This window comes from Tamandua tetradactyla, chromosome X (assembly GCF_023851605.1).
Source record: "Tamandua tetradactyla isolate mTamTet1 chromosome X, mTamTet1.pri, whole genome shotgun sequence".
NCBI lineage: Eukaryota > Metazoa > Chordata > Mammalia > Pilosa > Myrmecophagidae > Tamandua > Tamandua tetradactyla.
The window spans coordinates 63,206,947-63,222,431 of record NC_135353.1 but is presented as its reverse complement, the minus strand read 5'-3'; the positions used below and the strand labels follow the sequence as shown (position 1 = coordinate 63,222,431).

Here is a 15,485-nt window from a genome sequence, read left to right as displayed (position 1 = left end):
GGGCTGCCCTTTTAATCCTTCATGCAAGCAGTTAAATCAACCAGTTCTTTGGCATTAGGGTTGAAAGACCCCCTAGTGCCAAATACTGTAGAAATTTCCAATGCCCATTTGATTTCCTAGGTATTCTGAGAAGTCTTTCACCATGCTTTAAGTTAGTCAATGGGATTAACCTCCTGAGCTGCTGCCAAAGTGGAATGTTCAGGTACAAAGCAAGGAAATTAAAAAACCAAAGGATTAAATCAATGACAACAAAGGTATTTGGGCCCACATGGGTTTAAGTGAATGGATGACTTGTCTTTCTATGGATTGAAAAGCCTCAAGTAGCTGCAAGCCCTGGGATTCAAATGGGAGGCTGAGAAGGGGACCCCTGCTACATAGGAAAGAAATTCAATGGGAGCCAACCCCATGGCATGTGTTCAGGGATCCCTGATTTGCAGGCAAGAAGAGGTTATACCGTACAGTCAGATAATTCCCTGAGCAGCAAAGCCAGGAGTGTCAGCCTGGGAGCTGGTGTGCTGTGTTTTCTCACTTGGATGGTGAAGACCCCAGAATCACAGAAGGATCAAATGGAGAAAAAGGATATTAAAGCCTCAGCAAATAACTCAATTTCAGCCACTTAGCTAGAAGTGAGGGGGGATTATGTAGTAGTCACTGAGGCTGAGTGAGGAGGGTGGTGCAAGAAAAAGGCAAGCTACAAAGACCAGGTTCACTGCTGAGTGAGACTCTTTGGCCATGGGTCCTCAGGGGCACACTTCTCTGAAAGCCAGTCCACCAAGTGCCTATTCTCTGCTTGAGCTTCTCCCCCAACCCAAAGTGGGCTCCCTTCTGCCCCAGTGAAAGCAATAGAGACTGGGTTAGACTTATCTCAGTAAAGACATCTTCTCTAAGTGGGAAAGACAGGTGGGAGGCTGAAGCAGGAAAAGGGGAAGTGAGGCCAGAGGAGAGGGGGCAGAGAGTTATTTGCTATAATATTATGGAACCTAAACTGCAGAAGAAGGTTCTGCTTGGCATGGCAAAGGAGGTTTGAGAGGTTAGGGAAGCCAGGTCTCATTCCAATCCTGACAATATCACACTGCTGCTACTTGCCCCTCAGGGTGTCTGGGCCCAGGGCCCAAATTATGTCTGTCAAGCTGGGGCTCATCCTCCAAAGGACCTACCTGGAGCACCTGGAAAACCTGCTGCTCCTGGTAGCCCGGGTTTGCCCTTGACGCCGACCATACCATCAGGGCCTGGGGGACCTGGCTGTCCCATGTGTCCCAGTGTCCCAGGGCTGCCTTGCTCACCTTTGGGACCTAGCAAGCCGGACTTCCCAAACAAACCTAGTGAAAGGAAGAGGCAGATGAACACAGCCTGGATCGAGAGCAGGGACGGGGTCACCAAACCAACTTCCAGCAGAAGAGCTTGGCTCAGGACTCATTCCAGGAGCCACAATCATCTCAGCACTAGCCTTGTTGGCATTTCCAACAGTGAACCAGTGGCTTTGCAGGAAATTTGACTATTGGTATGTTCACTTCTGGAATTACTAAAATAGGAAAAATGGATTCAGAGCATTTAAGGAAAATTTCTAAAAGGAGAGGGATAGTAAAAAATAGCATTTCATTTTAAACCCCCCCCCCCAGAAGTAATCCATCACCCAGAAGTCCCAATTCATGCAAGTATATTGGTTACTGACAGGCTTTCTGTAGATTGTTAAAAAAAGGCAGCAAAAAGAGTCACCCTTGGGTCCTGGAAGGCCAGAGTCTCCAGGAAATCCTCTGTCCCCTGGCAATCCCCGAAGGCCTTGCAACCCTGGAGCACCATTTTCAGCACCAAAGATGTCACCAGGGGCTCCCTTGGAACCTGGTAAACCTGGGCTGCCAACCTTCCCATGCAAGCCATCTTTTCCTGGGAGTCCAGGAAGCCCAGGCAAGCCCTTCTCTCCACGTGGTCCAGGAAATCCTAAACATAAAGAGGCAATAATAAAAGGTCATAGATGTTTAGCAGCAATTTGTCTGAGTACAGATCGCTAAGATTTTTTTAGAACAAAAGCTAACATGGTAATAATGTGTGTCACTTCTCATCTGGTTCTGGGAGGCCAGGCCTTTGGGCAAAGCTCAGCAACCTGCTTGCTCCTGGGGCTCCTTTCTGGAGTTGTCTAACTCTGCTATGACTCCTCCTTTCCTCTCTCTTCTTGGATGGGGAGAGCTAAATGATACACAAATAAAGCCCATGAGCACATGGCTCAGAATGAACCTGCTGTGGAGCACTGGTAGTTCTCTAATTTGAGCTTGCATTGGAATCACCTGGGTTGGGGGGTTTTTAATTCTTAAAATACAGATTGGTGGTGTCTACCTCAAGAATTTCTGACTCAGTAGGTTTTGGGGAGTATCCAAGAATTTGCACTGTGAACAAGTTCCTAGGTGCTGCTGTTGCTGCTGGCCCAGGTACCACACTTGAAAGCCCCTGGTGTAGTATAGAGTATTGAGGGTCAGGTTGGAACAGCAAAATTGTGAGAAGGAATAGCAATGGACAGCTTCCTTCTTACTTATCTACATTTCCTCGTCTAACCTTTAAGGATTTGATCCAGGAAACTGCCACAGGACTGGGAGTCAGATGACCTGGCTCCTACTCTTAGCTCTGCCACTAATGGAAACACAGTCTCAGTTTCCTCACCTGAAAGTTAAAGGGTTGTCCCAGCCGATCTCTGATGACGTGTATTGCTCTGATACACTTATTTTCTGACTTTAAGCTCTGTCTTACCTGGATATGAAACCAAACTATCCCATTTATAACACAGAGCAAACCTAACTTCTTATAAATGGTGGAGGGCTACCACAACTTAAATACATGCTCACACTAAGGGAGAAGCAAGCAAGGAGAACCTCCTTTTCTTACCTGGAAGTTCAGGGGGGTGAATTAATCCTGCACTTCCGGACTCTCCTTTAGCTCCATGCAATCCAGGCTGACCTGGAGGCCCAGGGTAGCCACGAGCTCCTTTAGGGCCTGAAAATCCAAATGTATGTAGTAAGGGAAAGGAAAGCCAGTGTGGCTAGGTATGATTTACAATGTTCTGTTAAGAGTCCTAGTCTCTTGGAGGGCCCCTTTCCTTCCCCACACTGCCCTCTCCACTGGCCATTCTATGTCCCCAAGGCAGCCCTCTCAGGAGGAATATGGATTCCAAAATGCTACTGGGCTGTACTCTGCTCCCTTTGTCTCATGGCCCTCACAAGTCTGCTCAGTGAATTTTTTTCTGACCCCATTCCATACCTGGGAATCCAGGAGCTCCTGGGAAGCCTGATGGACCGTATGACCCAGGAATAATACAAGGCAAGGTGATTCCTGTAAATAGTAACATGTAAGCATCTAGTGAAGCCACTAAGGCAGCGAATATTTCCCCCTAGCATGTTCCTTTATGCTTATAACATTTCTTTCAATGGAGCAACCAAGTTCTCCCTACCCGGCAGCTAGGAGCCCAGGTAGAAGAATCCTGGCATGAGAAGCTCTTGGGAGCTACTCCTAGTGCTCAATTATTTACAGAGGAGAATGCCTAAAGTGCCCAAGTGCCAGGATGTCATTTCCCAAACCATTGGTACCTGGTGGGCAGTCACTTACAGGGTGGATGTTACCTAATAAGGTTTCCTAGAGGTAGCCTATGCAGGAAGAGCAGCAAATGGCAATTTTGCTTGCTCACTGTGCCCTCAGACAGAGTCTCTCCCTAGGATATATGCTTGGGGTTAGTCCTAAGGGTCCATTATACCCACATAACTAAATTGGAGGGTTTGAAACCAAGATCCCTCAGGTTCACATACCCTTTTCTTAGAGTGAAGCTTTCCCAAACCACTGCACACTTTTGACACACCTCATCTGTAATCTACTGAAACCAGTTGAGTGTCCTTGGTCAGATTTCTCTGAATGTTTATGTCAGACAAATACTGAAGGTTATTCTCTTAGCCATGGCATGCAAACTAGCCCTTCACCCACCCCCTACCAGCTCAGTGTGGAGCCACCCTGCACTCCCATGTGGATCTTTCATTCTCGTTCTTGAGGGAGCAGAATAACCTTGTGTGCATACTGAGAGCATATATGTCTGGCCCAATCTGTCTGGTGGTGGCCCAAAGAACTCAATATCCCAGAACTTGCTCTGTGTGCAGAAGGCAGCTCATGAAACTCTTCTACTGAATACTATGGGAGAGCAGTCAAGTCGTGCTGCCTGTGACAAAGGATTGTTAACTGTAAAATATATATTGCAGCGCCCAGGACCATGAGGAAATTGTTTCTTAGGGAAGAGGTGACATTCATAACCATGTAAATAGAGGAATTCCTAGGGCTGCAAGCTTGTGCCCAAGACAAGTTGCATGAACCAAAGGATTAGAGAGGGTCCTACACTTTGGCCTGGACCTATTCTCCAAACTCATTGTATGGATAAGCCTGAAGGAGAGCACACACACAGGTCTTTCTGCAAAGACTGGGAAAAGCATTTTCTTTTTCCTTTCTTTTAGCTACTAACAATCAAGGAAAGCTCTGACATAACACTTGCTGGATACAAACATAAGGAATAGATGCCTCTGAAGAGACACCTCCAAATATAAATTTCTGCAATAACACTTTAAAATATCAAAATGTCTAGGTTTCAACAAAAGATCACAAAACACACGAATAAACAGGAAATGGTGGCACAGGAAAAGGAGAAGTTTAAAGCATTAGAAACCATCCATGAGGAAGACCAGACCTGGGACATACCAGATAAAGATTTTATGATCAAAGAACTAAAGAAAGACATAGATGGAGTACTATCGGAAATAAAAAAAAAAAAAAACAATAGATGAAAACAGATAGGATATCAATAAAGACATGGAAATTTTTAAAACGAACCAAAAAGAGCTAATGATCACAGTAACAGAAATTTAAAATTCCCTAGAGGGGTTCAACAGAAGTTTGGAACGGGATGAAGAAAGAATCAGAAAACTTGAAGATAAGACAATTGAAATCATTTAGTCTGAAGAATAGAAAGAAGAAAGAAGGAATAAAAGTGAAAAGACACTGAAGAACCTGTGGGATACCACTAAGTATACCAATATATGCATTGTGGGAGTCCCAGAAGGAGAAGAAAGAGACAAAGGGACAAAGAGATTATTTAAGGGAATAATGGCTAAAACATCACAAATTTAACAAAAGACACGAATGTACACATATAGGACACTCAAAGAACTCCAAACAGGATAAACCCAAATACACCCTCATGGTGGCATATTATAATTAAACTGTCAAGTGCCAAAGATAAAGAGAGAATCTGAAAGTCACATGAGACAAGCAATATGTCACACACATAATAGTTTTAAGAAGTGGTAGAAAAATCAAATGTGATGGTGGAGTTATACAGAAAAGGTCGGGTTTAACTAATGAGTATGAGTGTTGAATCATTATGCTGATTTTTTTTAGCCTCTAGTACCTTAGAGCAGCTAGAAACAAAAACCTAAAATTGTGGAATTATAGCCCATACCAATCTCTGAAATCTGTTCTATAACTAATTGTTGCAATGTACTTTGAAATTTATTGCTTTTATGTATATATGTTATTTAAAGAGAAGGGGGAATATAACAGAGAAAATGGGATTTAACAAATGAGTACGTTTGCTGAATTATTATATGGATATTCCTGTTGGTCTCCAGTGTCTTGAAGAAGCTGGAAGGAAAAAATGAAGAATCATGGACCTGTAACCTGTACCAAACTTTAAAATCTCTTCTATAACTACTTGATAAAATATACATGGAAATTTATTGCTTTTTTGTATGTATATTACATTTCACAATAAAAAACTTTCTTTAAAAGCAGTCTTAAGAAAATTAAGTGACAATTTCTCATTAGAAACTATGGAGGCAAGGTCATGGAATGATATATTTAAAGTGCCGAAAGGAAAAAAAAAATGCCAACCAAGAATTCTATATCTAACCACACTGTCTTTCAAAAATGAGGGAGAGATTAAGACATTCCCAGATAAACAAAAGATGAGGGGGGTTGTCATCACTAGACTGGCCCTACAGGAGATGCTATTGAGAGTTTTGCAGATTGAAAGGGAAGGGCAATAGACAATAGATTGAAGCTGCATGAAGAAATAAAGATCTACAGAGAAGGTAAAGACATGGGTAATTTTAAATGCCAATATTATTGTATTTTTGGTTTGTAACTTCACTGTTTACTTCCTTTAGGATCTAAAAAGCCAATGCATAAAATGTAATGATAAATCAATGGTTTTGTACTCATAATGCATAAACATGTAATATGTAGACAAAACTACATAAAGTTGGGGGGAACTTTATGATTGTGTAAAAGATTGTGTATATATTGAAGTTAAGTCAGTAGCAAAGCAAACAGATTGTTACGGACTTAGGACAAGTTTAAGCCCCATGGTAAAAACAAAGAAAATATTGGAATATATGGAAGCTCATCCAGACAGAAACTCGAGAACAGATTTGCAGAGGTGGGGACAGGGGAATTGAGGAGATGTGGAAGTTTTAGTAATGGAAGGTTGAGGGTTCGGCAACTCTCAATGTGATTAATCCTATTGAAAGGTATCATTGGGAGTGGTTAGGATGGAAAGTTTATATTATATATATGTTTCCTCAATTAAAGACAAAAGAAAAAGCTACTAAAGAGACAAGGTCAATTAAAAGCAATACAAGAGCCTGGATGGGATCAGACAAGGGAGGATAAAAGACTCACACGGTCATTACTGGGATATATGAAAAATTGGAATATAGACTGCAAGCTTTATATTAACATTAAAGTTACTTGACTTGATAAATGTACAATGTGGTTAAATAGTAAATATCCTTATGCTTAGGAAATGTACATGGCAGTATTAAGTGTTCAAGGACTATGAGACATACAACCTACATACAAGTGTTCATAAAATGGATGTATAGAAATACAGAAGAATGATATGTCAAGTGTGGCAAAATGTTAAAGTTGGTGGATCTGGGTATCTGGGGCAGGGTATATTGGAATGCTCTGCATGTTGCTTCTGCTATTTTTGTAACTGTCCTGTATGTTTGAAAGTATTTCAAACTAAAAGTTAAAAAAAATAAAAATTGACATGCATAGCCCTTCCCCTAGTTAATTCTTTCTTGCTTATTCAAAATGCAAATAAAATGCCTATAAGATCACAGTGGGGAACGTTTATAAAATATTGGTGAACAAATTGTTTGCTGGTTCCCTCAAGTGCCATTTATAAATGATTGCTATGCTAATTAAAATTAGTCTTCCCTATTCATTAAAACAATTCCGTCAGGTCTGCTTTAAGCCACAGAGGCAACAGTTCTAATAAACTGCTATAGTTTTGCCTGTACTTAAATCATAAATTCCATTTCTTAAAAATATGTATACAAGCTATGTTTCTTACTGTTTACTCAACTGGCTGGTGTCCAGCCTCCAACCCTACTTCTATTTTACAATATGAAGGCTTCATGGTATGTTTAGCCCTCTAGTTCCAATCCTAAATCAAGACTGGGAATTGAACAGTATAATATACTGTTTAAGACGATGGGCTCTGAAGCCAGAAAAACCTGAGTTTGTATGCTTGTTTTGCTACTGACTAGCTGTGTGGGTAAGACACCCTCGCTGAGCCTCATGTGTAAAAAGGAACTACCTACTTCATGTGGTATCTGTGAAGTTTACACAAAATAGTGCTAATTAGCATTTAGCTTAGTGCCTGGCACTCTAGTAAGTGCTCAGTGAATAAGAGTTCTTAGCATCTTTCTTAAGGAAGAATATTTAAAAGAGGCAGAGCAAGGTAATCTCTGGGTTCCCCTCTCAGTCAGGTAGATACTTTGTAGCTTGGGCAGCAACTTTCTGCCTTCTAGATCTCACATTTCTATAGTCATATTACCACAGGTGGAGAGACCGCCACAGACCTGGATCCACCTTCATAGATGGTCACACCCCCACCTCCATCCTCCCAGATATTGAGCTAACAAACCTATTCCTGAAGATTATTTCCCTTCTATGTACGAGCTCTAGGCGCAAGCACCTCATGGTGAGATGCTTCACCAGGAGAGGGCTTCTAACCCCATATTTAGTTCTAGCCCAGTTCCTAAGGGCTTGGCTGAAGAACTGCTTCCACTGATGTTATCGTGAGAGGGACCTGCAGAAAGACTCTCCTGCTTCCAAATATCTCAGCAGCCCATTGGCTCCAATGTGCCAAAATTCACCATTGCAATTCGATTGCTTTATGTCAACAAAACAAAACAAATAAACAAAAAAGCTGGGTCAATTGAAAATATATCTGGGCTAGGTCCAGACATAAAGCCATCCATCCTCAATTTATCAGATCAGTTCAATAGGTTCTCTTCCTTTGTGACAGCCTAATAAAAACAAAGCCTTTAGAGGATGGGGCCAATGATAAGCATTTGGAAATGTTCCGGGACAGGAAAGATAATGATAAAAGGGAAGACGAATAGAAACCAGAGGCAACCGAGAATATACTTCCCCCTTCATAACTTTGTAACAGGCCAATCCTGTACATAACACCAGATCTGTGTAATACAAGCAAAGGGTCAAAACGGAGAGAAGGTGAGGACTTCAAGTCATACTGGTATCAGCTCTTCTATTTACATCTCTGAATTCAGAGCCTTCTCTCCTCAACAAAGTGATAATCAGCCCTACTCATGGTTTGTTGTGGACATGTAATAAATGACCTAATTATTCACAATTTTCCTCATTGATGCAAAAATTCATTTTCAGAATGAAAAGAATCTTTGGTTATCAAGATTCTAAGATTTCAATTTGCTCTGGGTACAATGAATAAAGATCAGACACACATGGATCTTTCAAGGTAGTTCTACAAGGCAAGTTATGGCCCCAGTGAAGTACAGAAAATGAAGTTGCTTAAGGTAGATAAGAGGAAAGCCATCAGCATGCATTGTAAAAGAAATCAGCCATTCTAGGAGGCTGCATACCTATTTACTCTCTTACTGCTCCAAAGAAGTATATGTCAAGGAGCCTCCAAAGCAATGACAGTGTCAGACTTTGCACATCAGCCTCAGGATCACTCCTACCCAACCAGAGGCTCCAGTGTGGTGTTCAGGCCATTTTGAGTGTCTGAGACAAAGGTGAACAAAAAGGAAGGGGTGTTTTGCCAACACTGGTGTCTGAGAACCTCTAGGCCTAGCTAGCTCTGATCTCCTTCTGTGTCTAAGCTTTCTCCACCATCGTTCTCTCTGCAGCAGCAGTCATGTAGACCAAGAAAGTAAAGAAGAAAATTAAATCAAGACAGAAGTTTCTTGAGGCCTAAGGGAAGCCCAGACATACCCACCAATCAAATTCCCTGTCTGAATTGAGGTGAGAGGGCTGGCACCCATACCTGATCAAACTTATAGTAGCTGTTTCAGTAATAATCAGGGTGATTGATTATTATCAGCATCTGGAACAGAGCCTCTTTAGAAACAGCAGTTGGCTGCTTGCCCAGGGTTTGTAATAATTCACACTACTAAGTTTAAAGGCCTCTAATGATTGCATTCCTTTTCCTGGCAATGCAGCTATTTATAATATCCAGAAGATTTGGGGTTTATAAGTTTATCAGTGCCATGTTATTATAACTCAGTCGAATACCTAGTTGCCTTAAAAATGGGTTGATGTAGAGTGCATGCCCAATTGGCAGAGGGGCTGTGGACATGACTGTGAGTAGTATCTCTGGTAAAAGGCAGAGCTGGAACCACAACTACAGCTGTTACCAGACCTTCCAAAGGGCAGAATGTCTTTGATAAAATTCCTCACACCTTTATAGAGATTTATGAAATGAATGGTTTTAAGAATCTTGACTCAATAATTTTTAACCTATACCATTATCCTTATTACACCAATTCATTAGTAGGTAGATTTTAAAATAAATAAAACTTTATAAGACCTAATATCCTAGGTCTTGATTTTGCGTTTTTTCAAAAAAATTTTAAAAATTAATTCTTCAAGGTGACAAGGTGGAAAGAGGAAAAATAGGGTCTAATAAATAGCTTCTTGGTTATTAGAAAGGCCCTTTCTTCTGCAAGTATATATTAGTCTCCTACGGAACACTGTACTCTGCTAGGCATGTTGAGAAACACTGAGAAATGTCACTCATCTTCCTTGCTATCAAGACGCTTACTATGTAGTTAGGAAAAGTCAAAGCATTAATGGAAGGAAATATATAATTAGGTGACAATGACATATAGGTGGAGGTCAAGGTAAGGCTTAATGGATAAAGTAGAACTTATTTTGAGCTCTGAAGGATGGCTAGGATGTGACTATGTAGAGGAAAGAGGAAGGGAATTCCAGAAAAAGGCAACATGGGCAAAATCTTGGAATTGGAAATGAATGCATTGTGTTTGAAGACAGTGAAAACGACTGGTATGGTACATCTTCTGTTTATTTATCTATTTTCATTGTGTACGATATGGTTGAAAAGGCTGCATTTGGAGACTTTTTAATTTCAAGATCAGGAGTTTGGACATTATCTTCCATTCAGTGGAGAACATTGGTGGTCTTGGATTAGGTGAGTAACATGTTGAAATTGGCACTTTACAGAGATTAAATTGTACAGTGTGCATGGTAGAATTGAGGGGGGAAATTCTAGAGGTAGGAAATAAGAGACTAATTAGGAACTTCTTGCCATTCACTTACCCATCCATCCATCCATCCATCCATCCATCCATCCATCCATCCATCTAACCAACCAACCAATCATCCATTTATTTCCACAAACATGAAGGAGTTTGGTAAGTTAAACGTGATCATAAGAGCTTAGTAGCCAAAAAGGAAGGGAACAATATGAGGCATTGCAGCAAAGAATAAGAGATAAATCTCTGGTTTATAAACTTCAAATGACAAGTAGAAATGTGGTAAATAGAAGCATAAGTATTGGGATGAAGAGCTGTTCTGGCTGTATGGAAGAAGATGAGTTATTAAAATAGTAACTTTACAATCTATAAGCAGGACCATCATTCATTACAAATCCTGAAATTCAAGGAGAATAAAAAGTTATATAAAGGGGAACTTAAGGGATCAAATGGGGACTAAATTAGATACAACTAGGGTCTCTTCCCATTCTGAGATTCCATGAATTGAGGAAAGATTCTTCCCTGATGGAATAATATTACCATTCAATTTAGAGGACACCTTGCTCAATCTCCCACTCATTATTTTTTATGGCATTTTTAGAAAATGGTCACCCAGCTTCTGCTTGAACTCTTCCAGTGATTTTGAGGTTGTATCCACCCAAGGTAGCCTGTTACATTTTCAGACAGCTGTGTTAGAAAGTTCTTCACTAAGTAGATCTGAAATCTATGTTGTTCTACCCTCTAAGCTTACCCTAATACAATTACCATCCTTCTCCCACATGAAAACCTTTTAGAAGATCGAAAGTAGTGATTATAGCCGGACAAGTCACTTCTTATAACATACCTCATGCAATGAACCTGGTTCATATCTACACTCTACTGGGTTTTCATATCCAAAGCCATCAGAATCCTTGACTCACCTGGAGGTCCAGGGGGACCTTGTTGCCCTGGTAATCCATCTATTCCATGATCTCCAGGGAGCCCACGAGGTCCAGGAGGCCCTGGCAGCCCAATTCCTGGGGAGCCAGTTGGACCATGATGGCCTTTTTTACCAGGAAGTCCTGGAAACCCCTTTTCTCCTGGAAAGCCCTGTACACCATCACCCTAGACAATACACAAAAAAGAATCTGAATGCAGGGAAATAGGTAACCAATACGACTAATGGTTCAATATTCGTTAAAATTCTTCTCTATTACCCTATTGCATCAATCAATCTCTTCTGCATTTAGTTAGTGGGAATGAGTCTTATCAGCACTGGGTTATTTGACAATGGAAAAGGTTGGAGGGTGGAAAGCAAGAGTAGCATAAACAGTAATCCTTGAGTTTTCAGAAAGCAACTGAATTATTTAAAGGGAAAACCATCAGAAAGCAGAAGCATTTTAAGTAATATGGTCAATTGTTACTAGCATTTATCAAATGAGACAGTGACCTATTCTGATAAAAAATGTTCCCATTTTACAGAAAGGAAAAGCACAGAGCAAAAAGTATACTGACTATCTTAATTAATCAGTAGCAAAGGCAGGAAGAGATGTTCCAGAACTCTATTCCACCTTGCCTCATAGTCGAGGATCCAAGAGCCCTAAATTAAGTGTGAGAATTAATCAAGATAATAACTCAGGAACAATGAACTTACCGGAGGCCCTGGCAGACCTGGTAAACCTGGTACTCCATCCTTGCCTGGGGCTCCCGTCTCACCAGGGAACCCCTGAGGGCCAGGATCACCCTGTTCCCCTGGCATCCCTGATCCTGTACTGAGACTTGGTTCTCCCTTAACTCCTTTGGGGCCGACAGAACCTGGAGGCCCAAATAAACCCTGACAAAGAGAAAAAAGGGAATAATCAGGAGATGCAGACTTCATGGAATTCTGATACCTAGCATAAGGTCTGACCTAAAACAGACACCTGGGTACATTTGGGCAATGTGTGGGCACTTTATTATGTTGTCATCTTTGATTATAATTGTCCATTTATTTTCTAAAATTTTGAAGTCTTTGAGGAGAGGAATGTAGTCTTAATTCCAATTTTATCTTCACGGCTAGGCAAATGTAAACAATCTCCATTTTGTGGGAGGAAAAAAGGAAGGGAGAGAGGTAGGGAAGGATACAGGGAGGCAAATAGGTAGCTTAAGGCAAAAAAGGACTTTAGAGACCATCTAGTCAGACCTCTTCATAGTACAGATTTAAAACTTGAAGCTTTGTTTTGATCCCATCTTTCTTTTATGTGCTTTACAAAAGTGATTGGTGGGGAGCAAGGGGACATTTGAAAGCTCCTATTGCTCCCTAAGGTCCAGAGTTTGGCAAAACTTACTGGATCCCCTGCTAGGCCCTCTGTGCCCTCGGAGCCTGAATCTCCTCTGGTTCCTTTGAGGCCTGGAAGGCCCATGAGACCTGGTGGCCCAGACAGCCCTGGTTCTCCGGGTGGTCCAGTGTTGGAGACACCACCATCACAAGCACAAAAACCTGAGTTCCCTGGGGAAAAAAAAGACAACATGCAACAAAATAAGACATCCTTCCAAGAAGAAGGGAGACCTGATGATAGTTATCTGTGACTTGAAAAGCTTTACGGACGGAATTAAAAGGACTTCAGGGTTCAGAAATGGACAGCACAATACTACCTAACTGTAATATAATTATGTTAAAACACTGAATGAAGCTGAATGTGAGAATGATAGAGGGAGGAGGGCTGCGGGCGCATATGAAACCAGAAGGACAGATAAATGATAAAGACTGAGATGGTATAATCTAGGAATGCCTAGAGTGTATAATAATAGTGACTAAATGTACAAGTTAAAAAAAAATGTTTTTACATGAGGAAGAACAAAGGAATGTCAATATTACAGGATATTTAAAATAGATGGTCATTCATATTTTAAAACTTCAACTTTTGTGTGAAACTAAAAAAAATGTTTATTTGGTACAAAATTTATATTTTAACTAGTGTATTTCCTAATATAACTTATATGGACAGATTAATTGAACACCATAAGTACATGGAACCTTGAATAAGGCATGAGATTTCATAGGTTTTCCAGCGATACCCCGATAAATCCCAGAGTGATTTGAACAGTGACTAAAGAAGTATTTGCAAAGTCCCCTTGGGGGAATGGTGAGAAAGAGGGAAAATTCAGCTTCCCCATTTGGAGAATTCCTGATATTCTCGCAAGCAAAGGGGACAGCCAAATCAGTAGCTCGAGCCCTTAATCTTGGGGTTTGTTCATAGGAAACTCAACCCCACAAAAGATAGGCTAAGCCTACTTAAAATTAGGCTTAAAAGACACCCCCAGAGAACCCTTTTTGTTGCTCAGATGTGGCCTATCTCTCAATCAACACAGCAAGCAAACTCACTACCCTCCCCCTCTCTATGTGGGACATGACTCCCAAGGGCCTAAACCTCCCTGGCAACTTTGGACAGAAATCCTAAAATGATCTGGGACTCAGCATCAGGAGATTGAGAAAACCTTCTCGACCAAAAGGGGGAAGAGAGAAATGAGGCAAAATAAAGTGTCACTGGCTGAGAGATTTCAAACAGAGCCGAGAGGTTATCCTGGAGATTATTCTTACACATTATATAGCTATCCCCTTTTTAGTTTAAGGTGTATTAGAGAGGTTAGAGGGAAGTGCCTGAAACTGTAGAGCTGTGTTTCAGTAGCCATGTTTCTTGAAGATGACTGTATAATGATATAGCTTTCGCAATGTGACTATGTGATTGTGAAAACCTTGTGTCTGATGGTCCTTTTATCTACGGTATGGATAGATGAGTAAAAAATATGGATTAAAAATAAATAAGTAACGGGGGAACAAATGTTAAAACAAATTGAGTAGGTTGAAATACTAGTGATCAATGAAAGGGAGTGGTAAGGGGTATAGAAAAAAATAGGAGGAACAAAGGTTAAAATATATTGGGTAGACAACTCTGCAAGTGAAATCATTGCCCACCCCGCTACATGGGACATGACAACCAGGAGTGAAAGTCTCCCTCGCGACGTGGGAGATGACTCCCAGGGATGAATTCAGACCTGGCACCATGGGATCAACAATTCCATCCTGACCAAAAGGGGGAAAAGAAGTGTAATTAATAACGTATTAGTGGCAGAGAGAATTCAAATAGAGTTGAGAAGCTACTCTGGAGGTTGCTCTTTTCAGTGGTTAGACCTTGCTATCTATCATAACCTACCAACCGCCAACCAGGACCATTCCAGCCAATCCTAAAGAACACTTAGGGAAATAGATAAGATTCCACAAGGGTTCCATGTACTAGAGTAACTTTCCAGAAACCTATGACCTCCAGATGGGTCCCTGGTCCAGATAAGTCCTGAAACCTAGCCCAGCCTCTCCAGAACATCAGGTAGTTCCATCTCCCTACCCCATATTAGTGACAGACCCTTCCAATAGCAAAAATTTAGAATTGCCATAGCCCAAACAACCCTAAAGAGAGGGATGTAAAGATCAAAGGTGATGGTGGAGTTATACGTAGAAGATAGGATTTAACAAATGAAAACGAATGCTGAAACATTAAATTGATATCTCTTTTAGTCTTCAGCATTTTAGAGCAGCTAGGAGTAAAAGCCTAAAACTGTGAAATTGTAACCCATGTCAAAGTCTGAAATAAGTTCTACAACTAATTGTGGTGTTGTGCTTTGAAATTTATACCTTTTTTGTATATATGTTATTTTTCACAAAAAAAGAAGGGAAAAAAGTCGATTGTGATGATAAAAAAATATTTAAGCCCTCTAGCCTCCTCTACTCTGGAGCAGCTAGAAGGAAAAATATGAGAGGATCATATGGCAACCCTTGACAAACTCTAGGATCTGTCTTGTAATCACTTGTTGAAGAGTACTTTGAAAACTATTGCCTTTTTATTTTTTTGCTTTGTATATCTGTTATACTATACAATAAAAAAGTTAAAATAAATAATAAAAAAT

At 40.8% G+C, this 15,485-nt stretch overlaps 1 protein-coding gene across 1 annotated transcript in view; it reads right to left on the bottom strand.

Annotated features, from left to right (window-relative positions):
• COL4A6 (collagen type IV alpha 6 chain) overlaps positions 1-15,485 on the bottom strand; it is a 411,951-nt gene that overhangs the window by 20,998 nt on the left and 375,468 nt on the right. Inside the window, exons 21-27 of the mRNA XM_077146587.1 lie at positions 12,872-13,032; positions 12,199-12,378; positions 11,486-11,669; positions 3,247-3,318; positions 2,875-2,982; positions 1,717-1,938; positions 1,158-1,319 (exon numbers count right to left, since the gene is read on the bottom strand). Coding sequence (XP_077002702.1) covers positions 1,158-1,319; positions 1,717-1,938; positions 2,875-2,982; positions 3,247-3,318; positions 11,486-11,669; positions 12,199-12,378; positions 12,872-13,032 — 1,089 coding nt within the window. The remainder of the gene's footprint in view (positions 1-1,157; positions 1,320-1,716; positions 1,939-2,874; positions 2,983-3,246; positions 3,319-11,485; positions 11,670-12,198; positions 12,379-12,871; positions 13,033-15,485) is intronic.